The sequence below is a fragment of the Natator depressus genome, chromosome 21, assembly GCF_965152275.1.
Source record: "Natator depressus isolate rNatDep1 chromosome 21, rNatDep2.hap1, whole genome shotgun sequence".
Taxonomy (NCBI): domain Eukaryota; kingdom Metazoa; phylum Chordata; order Testudines; family Cheloniidae; genus Natator; species Natator depressus.
The window spans coordinates 16,217,557-16,232,507 of record NC_134254.1 but is presented as its reverse complement, the minus strand read 5'-3'; the positions used below and the strand labels follow the sequence as shown (position 1 = coordinate 16,232,507).

General features: G+C 47.5%; 2 protein-coding genes across 2 annotated transcripts in view; one reads left to right on the top strand and one right to left on the bottom strand.

Annotated features, from left to right (window-relative positions):
• INAVA (innate immunity activator) overlaps positions 1-12,092 on the top strand; it is a 46,845-nt gene extending 34,753 nt beyond the window's left edge. Inside the window, exon 11 of the mRNA XM_074936327.1 lies at positions 11,806-12,092. The gene's annotated coding sequence lies outside the window, so the exon portion shown is untranslated. The remainder of the gene's footprint in view (positions 1-11,805) is intronic.
• LOC141975824 (ciliary microtubule inner protein 2B-like) lies at positions 10,661-14,458 on the bottom strand. The gene is given in 3 exon segments (XM_074936486.1): positions 10,661-10,851; positions 10,854-11,267; positions 14,446-14,458. Coding segments are annotated over 3 exon segments (618 nt in total).
• Between the last annotated feature and the right edge of the window lie 493 nt (positions 14,459-14,951).

The window sequence follows — 14,951 nt, the reverse complement described above, 5'->3', positions numbered from 1 at the left end:
CAACAGGAATAAACCTCCCTCTTAGCCTAGGGAAAATTCACAAGCTAAAACAAAAGATAATCTAACGCATTTCCTTCCTATTACTTACAATTTGTAATCTTAGATGCTTAGTTCAGGTATGGCTTCAGGAAATCTATTTTCCCTGCCCTGGTTCCTCGCTGTCCCAGAGAGAACCACAAAGAGCACAAAGCAAAAACCTTCCCCCACAGATCTGAAAGTATCTTCTCCTCGTATTGGTCCTTTTGGTCAGGTGCCAACCAGGTTATTTGAGCTTCTTAACCCTTTACAGGTAAAGGAGGGATTTTATGCTACCCTTAACTATATGATTATGACACTGTCTTAACCACTGTGTCTGGAAAACCACCTCTGAGCGATTTTCCATGACATGGTGGTAATAACTCCTTTGAGCCCTGCCTGCGTTCGTGCCTTAGTACCTGCTGCTGCTGGACCATTCTTCATAGTGTAGAAACACCTAGGTGGATGTCATGTTCACGAGGGGTGTTCTGGTGCAGTTTATTCCTGGCCTGCTCCTCACAGGAGTCTCAAATCTCTCCCCAGTTGCACAGAAATGGTGGACTGAGAAGTAGCTTGTGTATCTGTTGGGAGTTCTTACTGTGCGAAGCAGCTGCCAGGATGCGAGGTTCTAACGTAACTCAGCAAGGCAATATGGATGCGATGCCTTTGAGATGCCTGGATGACGCCAGTTCTTTGTCTTCCCTTCTGTTGCACTCATCAATAAAAGGTGGCTATTGTCCATCACACTATATGAAAGTTAGAATTGTTTTAACCTGGGCTTCTGTTGGGTTTAGCTTTAGGTCAGCTGTTTCAAGTTTCTTACTGGAATTTTAATTCTTAGTTCCTTCCCTCACCCAGATCTCTCAGATATCTTTATTTTTCTGACCATAATGTTTCAAAACTGCATTTGAGTTTTCAATCTGTTGTAACAAAATGCTGGTCCCTTAAGACTTTCGGGTTCTGTCTTTCCAGGTACGAGCAGGTAACTCCTGCTGAGCACCTTTGCTGCAGTATCTGAGCGCCTGGCGGTTGTCATTATGCTGTACTAGGTGTGGTCATTTAACATTGACAAGGACAGCAAGAATAAATCCTGATCCTCTTGCTCCAAAAACACAGGCCCCTACCACTTGAGCAAAAGGAGAACCCCTGTTAGCTAGTGGATTTGCAGGACCTGTGGTTTACAACTCAGCAGTTCTGGTCTATTCCAGGAGAGGGCAGTGATAACACATGCATATTAGCCTATCCATTCTAACATTTGTTTAATCGGCCTCAATGCAGTATTCCTCTGGGTTTCTTCCAAAAACGTTTTACAACTGAGCATGGAAAATAATGTTTTCAAACAATAAATAATACACTGTACCCTTTGATTTGTATTTAAACACAAAGGGAGTTTTTGTGGCATACAAATGCAGTGAAAAGCAGCGGTAAACAACTGGACTGTACCTTTCCCAACAAGGAGGAAGTGAACAGCCAAAAAACCAGCTAACTTCTGGAATTCCAGGAGGCTTATGAAACAGACTCTTACTCCTTCCTGGCTGCCTGAATGGAACTGAGGCTTCGAGAGATAGTGACGTTTTCATGCAGAATAGTCTCTTTCAAACCTCATTCCCAGAGTGTCCCAGCATGCCCCCCTCCCCCTATGAAGGTGCAGTTTGGCACAGATGGAGGGGGAGCGCACACTGGCAATTGTACCCAGGTGGGGAATTAGATATTCTGTCTCTGGGCAGCACCTACAGAGGTGCTTGTTGGAGCCTAGATAAAGGAGTGGGGGTTCCCAGGATAGGTAAGTCTTCTTTGTCAGTTAAGGGATGGGAGAATTGGGGTGCCCTGGCCCACCCCATATGTGTATTGTGGTTTCTTTTAGGTCCCTAACCCTGGGGTGGGGAAGGGGTCAGAAGCGAATCCTGGCCAAAGCCAGAGAATGGGGATTGGGGGAGGGCGGGGGGGGGAGGAGAAGAAAGGAGCCCATGGAACCCTTCTCTCAACCACCTGCTGTGCTCCCACCCCAGCCGCTGTCTCCCTGGGCTCCCTCCCCTTCCCAGCCCCTTACCTGTGCACTCTGGGCCATCCCTCGCACAGCTGTGCGGATCCTCTTACCTGAGGATGGAGCCAGGTCTGCAGGATATGTGGGTTCTACTAGGCTCCGCTCCACTCCCCGGGAGGTCAAAGGAGATGCCCTTCTCCCAGCATGCCTGCAGCCAGATCGGCTTCCCCAGGTGCTCCGTTTCCACCCAGACCGGCAGCCACCCAGCTGGGGCCTGAGGCAGAAGTAGTCGCATAGAACAGCGTGTGGAAGGTGTGGGACACCAGCTCCTCGGGGATGCAGCTCTGCCTGCCAGCCCCAGCACAGAGCACAGGAGCTGGAAGCCCAATCCAGGCAGGAGGTCCTGGCAGTTGAAAGTCAGGTGGTGGAAGAGCTCCTGTAGGTACTGGTCAATCCCTGTGGCCAGCACCACAGCCTTGTCCCCCCCAGAGTCCTGGCTGGCAGTGATGGTGGGAGAGAGCTTGGCAGAGCCAGCAGGTGCTATGCATGGGGGTGGAGGGGCAGGGGCTCTTTCTGGCCATGGAGCTGGCAAGGGATGAGGAAGCACAGTGTGAGGAAGAGGAGGGAGAAGAAATCCCAGGCACCTGGTGGCTGAAACTCCAGTTATATTGATCCCTATAAAAGGTCTTTCATCCACAGAGTTCAAAAGCAGGTCTGGATCATTATCGCCCACTAACTCGCAGGGAAACCGAGGAGGTCAGGGACTCCCCCAGGTCACACAACAGCAGAGCTGGGAACAGAACCCCAAAGCCTCAACTCCCTGCTCCTGAGTGTCAACCGCTAAACCATGCAGCTGCGCAGTTTCCCTGTAGCTAGGCAGCAGACAAGCATGAAAATAACCCCACACAAGCCAGAAGAAGCAGAGAGGAGACAATGGGAAGCTGCAGAAAGGGACAGAGATGCCTCCTGTGAGCTCCTGAGCCGGGAGGCTGCTGCAGACCCCTAGGGAGCCCAGGACTGGCCAAGGCCATTTACAGACCCAAGTGGGGAGGAGCTGTAAGCGCTGACAGAGGCCTTCTTCCCCAATGACCAGGATGATCCTCTGCAGAGCCAAGTACACCCTGAGAGGGACCTGGGAAGTGACCCAGGGGTGGCCGACCGCTGTCTGGCTGCAACACTGCCAGCGAGTGAGTCACCGGGGACAAGGTGAATGGAAAAGATGTTGCTCAGGTAAATGAATGATTAAGAAGGGACGGTCGAGGATGGGGTGTAATGGGGTTAGGAACCGACCCGGGGTTGCGTAAATCTAAAAACAAGCAGTGAGGGGGCTTACACTGTTTATTTTCTGAAAATCTCTCAACAGCTCAACAATGCCTTTCTAGAGGCCTTTGAGACTTTACACATCGGGAGCCCTGTGGAAGTAAATATGTCATGCATCAGCTGTTTTTGCTCATGTCTAAGACACAGATCTCAAGAGGAAAATCCAGAAAAGGACAAAATGGAAGAATGAACCAGCTCAGACTCCCTAATGGTAGGGGTCATGGCATCAATTTTCACAGGCGGCCGTAAAAGGTGGTATTAAACCAGGCGAGTAATAAAACTTGTTTAAATTTGTCAATATGCATGTGTCCCCTCCATACTCATGTTAGTAAAAGACGGTACCAGTAACAGTCATGTCTACGCAGATGGTTCTGTTAAAGAAAATATATTACACTCCCGGGGAATTTGGGAGTTTCGGCGGCGTGAACCCTCTTTTTCAAGTGGCCAAAAAGCACAGTAAAACTTTAAACAGAAGACAGGTAATAGCTTGGCCTTCAGACCAAGATGCTTACACTTTACCATCTTTCTCATCCACACCTATGTATTTACTTAAAACACAAAACCTCATAAAATAACCAAACCAATATGCAAAATATATTTACTGGGCTTCATCCTTTCATCAGCCGTTGAGGCTGGTGAATTTTCCTTTTCAGTTCTTAGAATCATAGAATCATAGAATATCAGGGTTGGAAGGGACCTCAGGAGGTCATCTAGTCCAACCCCCTGCTCAAAGCAGGACCAATCCCCAACTAAATCATCCCAGCCAGGGCTTTGTCAAGCCTGACCTTAAAAATATCTAAGGAAGGAGATTCCACCACCTCCCTAGGTAACGCATTCCAGTGTTTCACCACCCTCCTAGTGAAAAAGTTTTTCCTAATATCCAACCTAAACCTCCCCCACTGCAACTTGAGACCATTACTCCTTGTCCTGTCCTCTTCTACCACTGAGAATAGTCTAGAACCATCCTCTCTGGAACCATCTCTCAGGTAGTTAAAAGCAGCTATCAAATCCCCCCTCATTCTTCTCTTCCGCAGACTAAACAATCCCAGTTCCCTCAGCCTCTCTTCATAACTCATGTGTTCCAGTCCCCTAATCATTTTTGTTGCCCTCCGCTGGACTCTTTCCAATTTTTCCACATCCTTCTTGTAGTGTGGGGCCCAAAACTGGACACCGTACTCCAGATGAGCCCTCACCAATGTCGAATAGAGGGGAACGATCACGTCCCTCGATCTGCTGGCAATGTCCCTACCTATACATCCCAAAATGCCATTGGCCTTCTTGGCAACAAGGGCACACTGTTGACTCATATCCAGCTTCTCGTCCACTGTAACCCCTAGGTCCTTTTCTGCAGAACTGCTGCCGAGCCATTCGGTCCCTAGTCTGCAGTGGTGCATTGGATTCTTCTGTCCTAAGTGCAGGACTCTGTACTTGTCCTCGTTGAACCTCATCAGATTTCTTTTGGCCCAATCCTCTAATTTGTCTAGGGCCCTCTGTATCCTATCCCTACCCTCCAGCATATCTACCTCTCCTCCCAGTTTAGTGTCATCTGCAAACTTGCTGAGGGTGCAGTCCATGCCATCCTCCAGATCATTTATGAAGATATTGAACAAAACCGGCCCGAGGACCAAGCCTTGGGGCACTCCACTTGATCCTGGCTGCCAACTAGACATGGAGCCATTGATCACTATCCATTGAGCCCGACAATCTAGCCAACTTTCTATCCACCTTATAGTCCATTCATCCAGCCCATATTTCTTTAACTTGCTGGCAAGAATACTGTGGGAGACCGTGTCAAAAGCTTAGGAACAAGACGTCCACCGCTTTTCCCTCATCCACAGAGCCAGTTATCTCGTCATAGAAGGCAATTAGATTAGTCAGACATGACTTGCTCTTGGTGAATCCATGCTGACTGTTCCTGATCACTTTCCTCTCCTCTAAGTGTTTCAGAATTGATTCCTTGAGGACCTGCTCCATGGTTTTTCCAGGGACTGAGGTGAGGTTGACTGGCCTGTAGTTCCCAGGATCCTCCTTTTTCCCTTTTTTAAAGATGGGCACTACATTAGCCTTTTTCCAGTCGTCCGGGACTTCCCCCGATCGCCATGAGTTTTCAAAGATAATGGCCAATGGCTCTGCAATCACATCCGCCAACTCCTTTAGCACTCTCGGATGCAGCGCATCCGGCCCATGGACTTGTGCTCGTCCAGCTTTTCTAAATAGTCCCGAACCTCTTCTTTCTCCACAGAGGGCTGGTCACCTCCTCCCCATGCTGTGCTGCCCAGTGCAGAAGTCTGGGAGCTGACCTTGTTCATGAAGACGGAGGCAAAAAAAGCATTGAGTACGTTAGCTTTTTCCACATCCTCTGTCACTAGGTTGCCTCCCTCATTCAGTAAGGGGTCCACACTTTCCTTGACTTTCTTCTTGTTGCTAACATACCTGAAGAAACCCTTCTTGTTACTTTTAACATCTCTTGCTAGCTGCAACTCCAGGTGTGATTTGGCCTTCCTGATTTCACTCCTGCATGCCCGAGCAATATTTTTATACTCTTCCCTGGTCATTTGTCCAATCTTCCGCTTCTTGTAAGCTTCTTTTTTGTGTTTAATATCAGCAAGGATTTTACTGTTAAGCCAAGCTGGTCGCCTGCCATATTTACTATTCTTTCTACACATCGGGATGGTTTGTCCCTGTAACCTCAATAAGGATTCTTTAAAATACAGCCAGCTCTTCTGGACTCCTTTCCCCCTCATGTTATTCTCCCAGGGGATCCTGCCCATCTGTTCCCTGAGGGAGTCAAAGTCTGCTTTTCTGAAGTCCAGGGTCCGTATTCTGCTGCTCTCCTTTCTTCCCTGTGTCAGGATCCTGAACTCGACCATCTCATGGTCACTGCCTCCCAGGTTCCCATCCACTTTTGCTTCCCCTACTAATTCTTCCCAGTTTGTGAGCCGCAGGTCAAGAAGAGCTCTGCCCCTAGTTGGTTCTTCCAGCACTTGCACCAGGAAATTGTCCCCTACACTTTCCAAAAACTTCCTGGATTGTCTGTGCACCATTGTATTGCTCTCTCAACAGATATCAGGGTGATTGAAGTCTCCCATGAGAACCAGGGCCTGCGATCTAGTAATTTCTGTGAGTTGCCAAAGAAAGCCTCGTCCACCTCATCCCCCTGGTCCGGTGGTCTATAGCAGACTCCCACCACGACATCACCCTTGGTGCTCACACTTCTAAACTTAATCCAGATAATCCAGGATGATGAGCTCTGATTAATATGAAATGAAATAAAACCTCAGGAGTCCACAGACGCTATTGGACAGTTTAAATATGACCCCAGGAGTTGGTAGAACTCTATTGGACAGTTTAAATATGACCCCAGGAGTTGGTTGAACGCTATTGGACAGTTTAAATATGACCCCAGGAGTTGGTTGAACGCTATTGGACCGTTTAAATATAACCCAGGAGTAGGTTGAATGCTATGGGTCACTCTTTCTCGCAATAAAAAGTCATAATAATAATATATTTACAAAAATAAACGAGGGTCTAACCCAAAACTGAAATGTTTCAAGAGTTCACAAACCTCCACCATACTTCAGAACAAGCATTTGCTCTGAAGACAATCAAACATTTAAAAGCTGTGGGTATTTGTAGGGTGCTTACTATGGTTGTGATACATCCATTTTATTTCAGAAACAGCCCCCAAACTTTAAGCATGAAAGAAACATGTTTAAAAAACAAACAAGCCCCAAGACATTCATTGATATCTGCAAGGGGCCCCACACTTAGGAATGGGTACAGTAACGTTAAGGATTCTTGTGTATGGTGATTTACTGTTTAATACTGTAAGAAGGCCCTACAGAAAAATGTATTTTAACAAAAAGAAAAAAAATTAGCCAAAAGCAGCCCAGTTGTGCATACAACTTAATTCCCCCACCCCAGATCACAAAAAGGAATGTTAGGGGAGAAGGACCTACAGTCCTTAAGTATCTATTAATTCGGAGTTGTGATGATCAAATCAACCTGCTAACTACAGACTTTTGAAGTCTGTTTGAAACAAAGAGCTTGGATGGTATAAAAACCTCCATTTTTTGGAGACTGTCCTCTTTCAACAGAAACTATCATGAATTGAATTGCTGCTGGACTGCAAGAGGAGGTATCCTCCCTGTTTTTAACTCTGAAAATATATATTATATAATGTCACTCTTTGGCCATGCTGTCCTTACTAAATAATGGTACCTATCGTTATTGCAGTGTGATCTGTTTAGCATGGAACTAGTAACTTTAAGCTGCATTTCACCATCAGGCCAAGGTGAAAAACATTTTGAACTACAGTTGAGCTTAATACTGTTAAATTACCAAAAACAAAACAAAACAAAACAACAACAAAAACCTTCTGGTATTACACAGGTTGCATATGTATTTGGGGGTAATAGTAACTAAAATGTTTGCTTGTTCTTTAACCCAAAGGCCCAAACATACATAGGGGGGAACAGAACAACCATGTTACAGCAACCCTTTATCCTGTGGTAGAAGGTAACTTTCTGCAATTGGCTTTTAAATGCATGTGGGTGTATTGAAAAGTATTTTGTTGCAAACCGTTGGTTTTAAACTGCTGGGGTTTTATGGCTGCAAACTGATGGTATGGTGTGTTTCAAACTAACAGGGGTTTCTGTGCAAAATGGTTTTTAAAAGTTGGTTTTTCAAAGCAGTTTGGTTTTTGTTCTGCAAAAAAAAAGAGAGGTTTTTTGTTTTTTTTTAAATGGGGTTGTTTGTCTTCTTAAAAGAGTTGGCTTTAATGTTTAAATTGTTAGAGATTCAGGGGCCTAAGCTAGAGATAAATGTGGGTGTTTAAAAATATTTTGTTGCAAACTGTTGGTTTGGTGTTTTAAACTGCTGGTGTGTGTGTGTGTAACATACATGTGTTTTTTAAAAAAAGTATATGGCTGCAAACTATTGGTTTGGTGTGTTTCAAACTAACAGGGAGTTTCTGTGCAAAATGTGTTTTAAAAGGAATTTTAAAAGTTGATTTTAAAGCAGTTTGGTTTTTATTCTTCAAAATGAGATGTGTTTTTGAAAATGTTCGTGGTGTTGTTTTTTTTAAAGTGTTAGAAATAAACTCAAAACCTGTGTTTGTTGTACAGCCTAAAATGGATTATTTTGTTTTAAAGCTATGACTTTTTAAATAGAAAAACACCCTAATGAGTATTTCATTTTGTTAAGTTTACAAGACCGTTTCATAATAATAATGTTGTTTGCTTCACAGTACGGCACAAGAGATTCTTACACCAGAGGGTAAACAAACTCAAAAGAAAAAGGAAAGAGACAGCTGAAAAGGAAAATTGACCAGCATCAACGGCTGGTGGATGGATGAAGCCCAGTAAATATATTTTGCATATTGGTTTGGTTATTTTATGAGGTTTTGTGTTTTAAGTAAATACATAGGTGTGGGTGAGAAAGATGGTAAAGTGTAAGCATACTGGTCTGAAGGCCAAGCTATTACCTGTCTTCTGTTTAAAGTTTTACTATGCTTTTTGGCCACTTGAAAAAGAGGGTTCACCCCGCCGAAACTCCCAACTTCCCCGGGAGTGTAATATATTTTCTTTAACAGAACCATTTGCGTAGACATGACTGTTACTGGTACCGTCTTTTACTAACACGAGTATGGAGGGGACACATTCATACTGACAAATTTTATTACTCGCCTGGTTTAACACGACCTTTTACAGCCACCTGTGAAAACTGATGCCATGACTCTTACCATTAGGGAGTCTGAGCTGGTTCATTCTTCCATTTTGTCCTTTTCTGGATTTTCCTCTTGAAATCTGTGTCTCAGACATGAGCAAAAACAGCTGATGCATGATATATTTACTCCCACAGGGCTCCTTATGTATAAAGTCTCAAATGCCTCTAGAAAGGCATTGTTGAGCAGTTGAGAAATTTTTCAGAAAATAAACAGTGTAAGCCCCCCCCCGCTTTTTTTTAGATTTACGCAACCCCGGGTCGGTTCCTAACCCCATTACACCCCATCCTCGACCGTCCCTTCTTAATCTTTCATTTATCTGAGCGACGTCTTTGCCATTTACCTTGTCCATCAGTGACTCCCCCGAGCCGTGGTTGCCTTCCTCCACAGGGGCGGACAACGAGAGGCCGTCACGCTCGTCGGTCTTCCTCACGAGTAGTCGGGTTTCGGGGTCAGGTTCCGGAGTATCCATCAACGGTTGAGTCAAAGGGCCCTCGTCGGAACTGTCGCTGATGGAGCGCTTTCTCCACACCAGTCCATATTGCCTTGCTGAGTTACGTTAGAACCTCGCATCCTGGCAGCTGCTTCGCACAGTAAGAACTCCCAACAGATACACAAGCTACTTCTCAGTCCACCATTTCTGTGCAACTGGGGAGAGATTTGAGACTCCTGTGAGGAGCAGGCCAGGAATAAACTGCACCAGAACACCCCTCGTGAACATGACATCCACCTAGGTGTTTCTACACTATGAAGAATGGTCCAGCAGCAGCAGGTACTAAGGCACGAACGCAGGCAGGGCTCAAAGGAGTTATTACCACCATGTCATGGAAAATCGCTCAGAGGTGGTTTTCCAGACACCGTGGTTAAGACAGCCTGTCTGCTCTAGCGCTCATGTTGTTGCTACTGCCCGTGCAGCTGAACCATTGATAGCAATTGCTGTAACGCTAGTAATTAATGTGTCTAGGATTGACAGGGCTTCCAAGTACGGTGAGTGGGAAACTTAGTTTAGTTGGAAAATGCCAATTTGCTGGAGCAAAATGTTTTATTCAAAGTGTTGCAGATTCAACAAAACATAGGCAGGTTTCCATGGAAAACTGCTGGTGTTGCAGGGTGGACAGCCCCACAGCAGAGAGCCTGGCTGGAGGAGGAGTTCTCACAGCTGTTACATTCCCTGATCTGCAGCAGGGAGCTTGCCAGCCCCCAGAGCTGGGCTGGAGCTAGGGCTCTCCAAGCTGGCTAGGCTCCTAGCTCAGCCAAGCTCCCTGCTGTGGAGCGGTAGCCTAGAAACCCTGAGTGCCCTGGCTCAAGCAGGGGCTCAGAGCTTCCAATTCCTTTCCATGGAGCTGGGAGCCTGGCTCCCAGGGTCTGTGGCCCCAAGGCAGTCCCACCAACAGCCAGGGAACCCAGGGCTTCCAGACTCTCTGCCAGTGTTACTCGTGCCTAATAGGGAGATATCTCTTTAAGAGGCCCATTGGGGGCAGGTAGGAGTGAGTTGTGTCTGGTCACTGGTTTTTTCTGTTGTTGTTGTTTTTTGCGGCTCCTTCTCTTTTTTGCTCGTGCACACGGCGGGGCAGGCTCCAAACAGCTCTGGGAAGGAACCGGTCCAGCCCAGGCCGCTAGTCAGCCATCTGCTTCTCCATGGTGCTCAGCCCCAGGGCGTTGTGGGTAAGCTGCCCATAGGTGTGGCCAGACTGGAACTTGTAGCCTGGGAGGTAGCCTGCGTAGTGGGGCAGCGGCCCCACGTCTGTGGAGTACGACTTCAGCAGCGGAGGAAGGACCGTGCTGCCGTTCCCGGCCTCAGGCCGGCTCCTCTGTTCTGGCCAAACTCCACCAGGGCGCGGTGGGGAGTCAGCGGGTAGCCTGCCCCGATCAGGAAGCGGGCACGGGGCACAAAGCCGGTGAAACCCGAGATGAAGCACTTGTGGGGGTTGTTGTCCTCCATGGAGTAGGGGGAGCCCTGCGGTTGGAAGGCGAAGGGCGATACATACGGGGCAGCTGCTGCCAGGCCTGCCGGGACCGGAGTCCTGTACTTGGCAGTGAGGAGTTTGCCCTTGGTGCCCTGGGGCAGCCACCCTGCGTTCTGCAGCTCCTGCTCCTGGCCTGCGGCTCTCAGCCGCTGCCTGGCAAAGTCACTCCTGGCCTCCTTGCAGATCTCGGGGTAGGTCTTGGCGAAGAGGTTCTGGGCCCTGGGAATGAATCCCGGGGCCGTGGTGCGGGTCCGGGCTCACCAGGCTCCGGCTGAGCTTGGGTGCGAAGGCGGCGGCCATGGATGCTGTTGCGAGGCAGATTAAGCACTCCACATCCGGAAGCTTCTGGACTTGGGGGTGGTAGTTTTGGGTCTGCTCCCATAGGTTCCCTGTTGCTGGGGTCAGACTCCAGGAGGGCGAGCGGGCAGGGCAGCTGCTTTGCAGAAGGCCAGGTGCCCTGGGTGAGTTGGGAGAAGCTGAGCCCAGGAGCAGGAAGCAGGCTGCTGTCCCTGCCTCGGAAGGATTTTGCAGCAGGTTAGTGATATTGTGAACCCTCAGCTGGAAGCCTGGGAAATGCTAATTATAGCCAGGTGAAATTGGGAGGGAAAATAACTTCTATTTTAATTGTATGTTTTGAATGTTGTTTTGATTTTAGCCAAACTGTTCTAGTTACATTCTCTCAACTCGTCTGAGTTGCCAACTTTTCTTTCAATGCAGTAATGGGGAAGGAGTCATTTCTAGTTTGCTATTCTCAGTTGTGTATTTTCTTGTAACCGGGTTTTCTTTAACTCTAGACAGGTAACTGAGTGGTTGGTTAATCAGTCAGCTGACTGGCTAGCAGTGATTTCAGCAGAGGAAGAGCATGGATCCAACTGAAGATTCCTACAAGCAAGTGGAGGGAAGATGATGTTTTAGACTCAGCAGACTGTCTAGATTTGGTGATCAAAGACTCTAATGGAGACTTAGGTAAACAAAACCTAAGCTTTTGGGAACTTTGTTTCTTCTCACTATTTCTGTGGGGATTGAACTGTTCAGATTTTAATTTTTCTTTGTGTTTATGTAAAACTGTGAAGGTAATGACTAAAATTTATTTGAGCATAAGCTTTCGTGAGCTACAGCTCACTTCATCGGATGCATTCAGTGGAAAATACTGAATGCATCCGATGAAGTGAGCTGTAGCTCACGAAAGCTTATGCTCAAATAAATTGGTTAGTCTCTAAGGTGCCACAAGTCCTCCTTTTCTTTTTACGGATACAGACGAACACGTCTGGGACTCTGAAACCTGTGAAGGTAATGTCTGTGGATTATAAAATAGCCATGTCATGCTGTAAACATTAAATTATAAAATCTTGTGGTAAAGAAACAAATAATAAAGTTATTTAATTAAATTTATTTCTTTAGTTCCTGTTGGGACTTGAATGTGGGGAGGTTGACCTGGTGCAATCCTTGCTGAAAATCCTTAGAGACTGAACTCTGGGTCTCCAGCTACTTTCTGTGGGAGTTGGGTGTTCTTTTTAAGGCACTGGAGATGGGCAATGAAGTGAACTCTAGCCCACCCAAAGGTTACACCAGCTCAGGAGTTGGGCAGCCCAGAGAGCCAGGTAGGCTGGGAGTCCAGAAGCCCTGGGGTCTCTGGCCCAGGGATAGCCTGTATGGCAGGGCTGCCCTGAAGCCACAGACCCGGGGAGCGCAGGCAGCTGCTCGGTGAAACTGACTGTCTTCTCATTTTCATAGCTAGTATTTATTCAATAGCAGTTCTGTAATCAACAACAATGTCAGTGTCTCATTTCATTTTAGAAACACCCTGTTTAAGTATTTCTGAAATGAATTTTTTTAATTTGCAAAGAAATGTTGGCAAATTTGGTTTCATTCTGTTCCAGAGTGAACCCAGATTCCAAAAAAACCCCCAAATGTCTCCCAAACTGGAGATCACGAGATCTGCTTTTGAGTCAGCGATGAACCAATGCCCAGGCATTGTTTTAGGAGCGCTCTGCGACTAGTGATGCCATGTTTTAGATGAGGCTTTGAATCACATCCTGTGTTCATTTAAAGATTTCAAGCACTTAGAGCCCAATCCTGCTCTCCTGGAACCAATGGGACTTTTACCACTGTCTTCACTAGGAGCTGGATCAGACACACAAAGAGGTAGATTAGATCATCAGAGGAGAGAGCTATTTCCCTTTACATTACCCCTATGGGCAGGAAGCACCAACTTCTCACCTCCGTGAGCTAAAGGAGTAATTCCACTAGTTCAGGGGTGGGCAAACTTTTTGGCCCAAGGGCCACATCTGGGTATGGAAATTGTAGGGCGGGCCATGAATGCTCATGACATTAGGGGCTGGGGTGCAGGAGGGGGTGAGGGCTCTGGGGTGGGGCCAGAAATGGGGAGTTCAGGGTGCAGGAGTGTGCTCTGGGCTGGGGCAGGGGGTTGGGGTGGGGGGGTGAGGGCTCCAGCTGTGGGTGCAAGCTCTGGAGTGGGGCTGGGGATGAGGGGTTGGGGGTGCAGGAGGGTTCGAGGAGGGGAGGGGGATCAGGGCTGGGGTTGGGGCGTGGGAGGGGGTCGGGGTGCAGGCTCTGGGTGGCGCTTACCTCAAGCAGCTCCTGGAAGCAGTGGCATGTCCCCACTCTGGCTCCTACGCGGAGGTGCGGCCAGGCGTCTCTGTGCGCTGCTTGGTCTGCAGGCGCCGCCCCTGCAGCTCCCATTGGCCACAGTTCCTAGCCAATGGGAGCTGTGGGGGTGGTGCTTGGGGTGGAGCCAGCGTACGGAACTCCCTGGCTGCCCCATGTGTAGGAGCCAGACAGGGGACATGCCGCTGTTTCTGAGAGCCATGCAAAGCCACAGCAGGAGCTCGAAAGCCAGATTAAAACATCTGAAGGTGTGGTCCCCGGGCCGTAGTTTGCCCACCCCTGCACTAGTTGGTAACAATAGTTTACCCCTAGAGTGGGATTCAAGAATCTCTGGTAGCATCAGAAAAACTAAAAACTTTTAGAAACAAAGTGAAACCGATTGGTCTAGTCTGCAGGAAGCAAGGTGCAAAAAAGGAAACAGCAAAAATGGTGGAAAGTAAACCAGAATGTCTGAGAACTCTTGGCCCTTTTAATCTAATAGTAAGCTAGGTGAGGAACTGAGAGAAAAGGGTTATGTGATTTATCGTGATCGTGTCTTTTTGTATGTCCTTGGGTCATCTCAGTATAAAACAGTCTGTGTGGGGGGCCCCCCAAGCAAGCACTAATCTGGCAGACTCCAGGGGAACGAGACCATCTAATATGCCCGTTTTTTATTTTATTTTATTTTATTTTATTATAACAGATTTATATGGAATCTGCTGGGGCTGGAATAATTTTGCAATAAAATACAGCGTTTGCGGCATAAGCAGCATAATGAGACATCTGAAATACCTTTAAATTGTCCCATTTACCAGGCTCTCATCTACCTTGATGTCCCATGGTCTAGATCAGGGATCGGCAACTTTTGGCACGCAACCCATCAGGGAAATCCACTGGAGGGCTGGGACGGTTTGTTTACCTGCAGCGTCCACAGTTTTGGCCGATCGCAGCTCCCACTGGCCGCGGTTCACTGTTCCAGGTCAATGGGGGCTGCGGGAAGCCGCGAGGGCTGAGGGATGTGCTTGGCTTCGATCTTCCACGAAGCTTATGGCAAACCCTAAACTGCATCCACTCAAACCATGGCAGGTGCGGATCCTTGATGCACAAATGGAAAATTAAAAATTCTCCAGAGTGCGGCTGTGGCCACCCAGAACAGACCATGGAACCTATAACAACTCAATGCCCAATTTGCAAATACGAAGGCAGCATCATAGCGATACACTCTGCTACTCTTGACATAGAAGAAGAAGAAGACCGCATCCTCCATATCTGAATATTGCCACTCCCTTGTTCTGGCTGTCTGCCTCCTTCTCTGTCTACACTGCTTCATGTG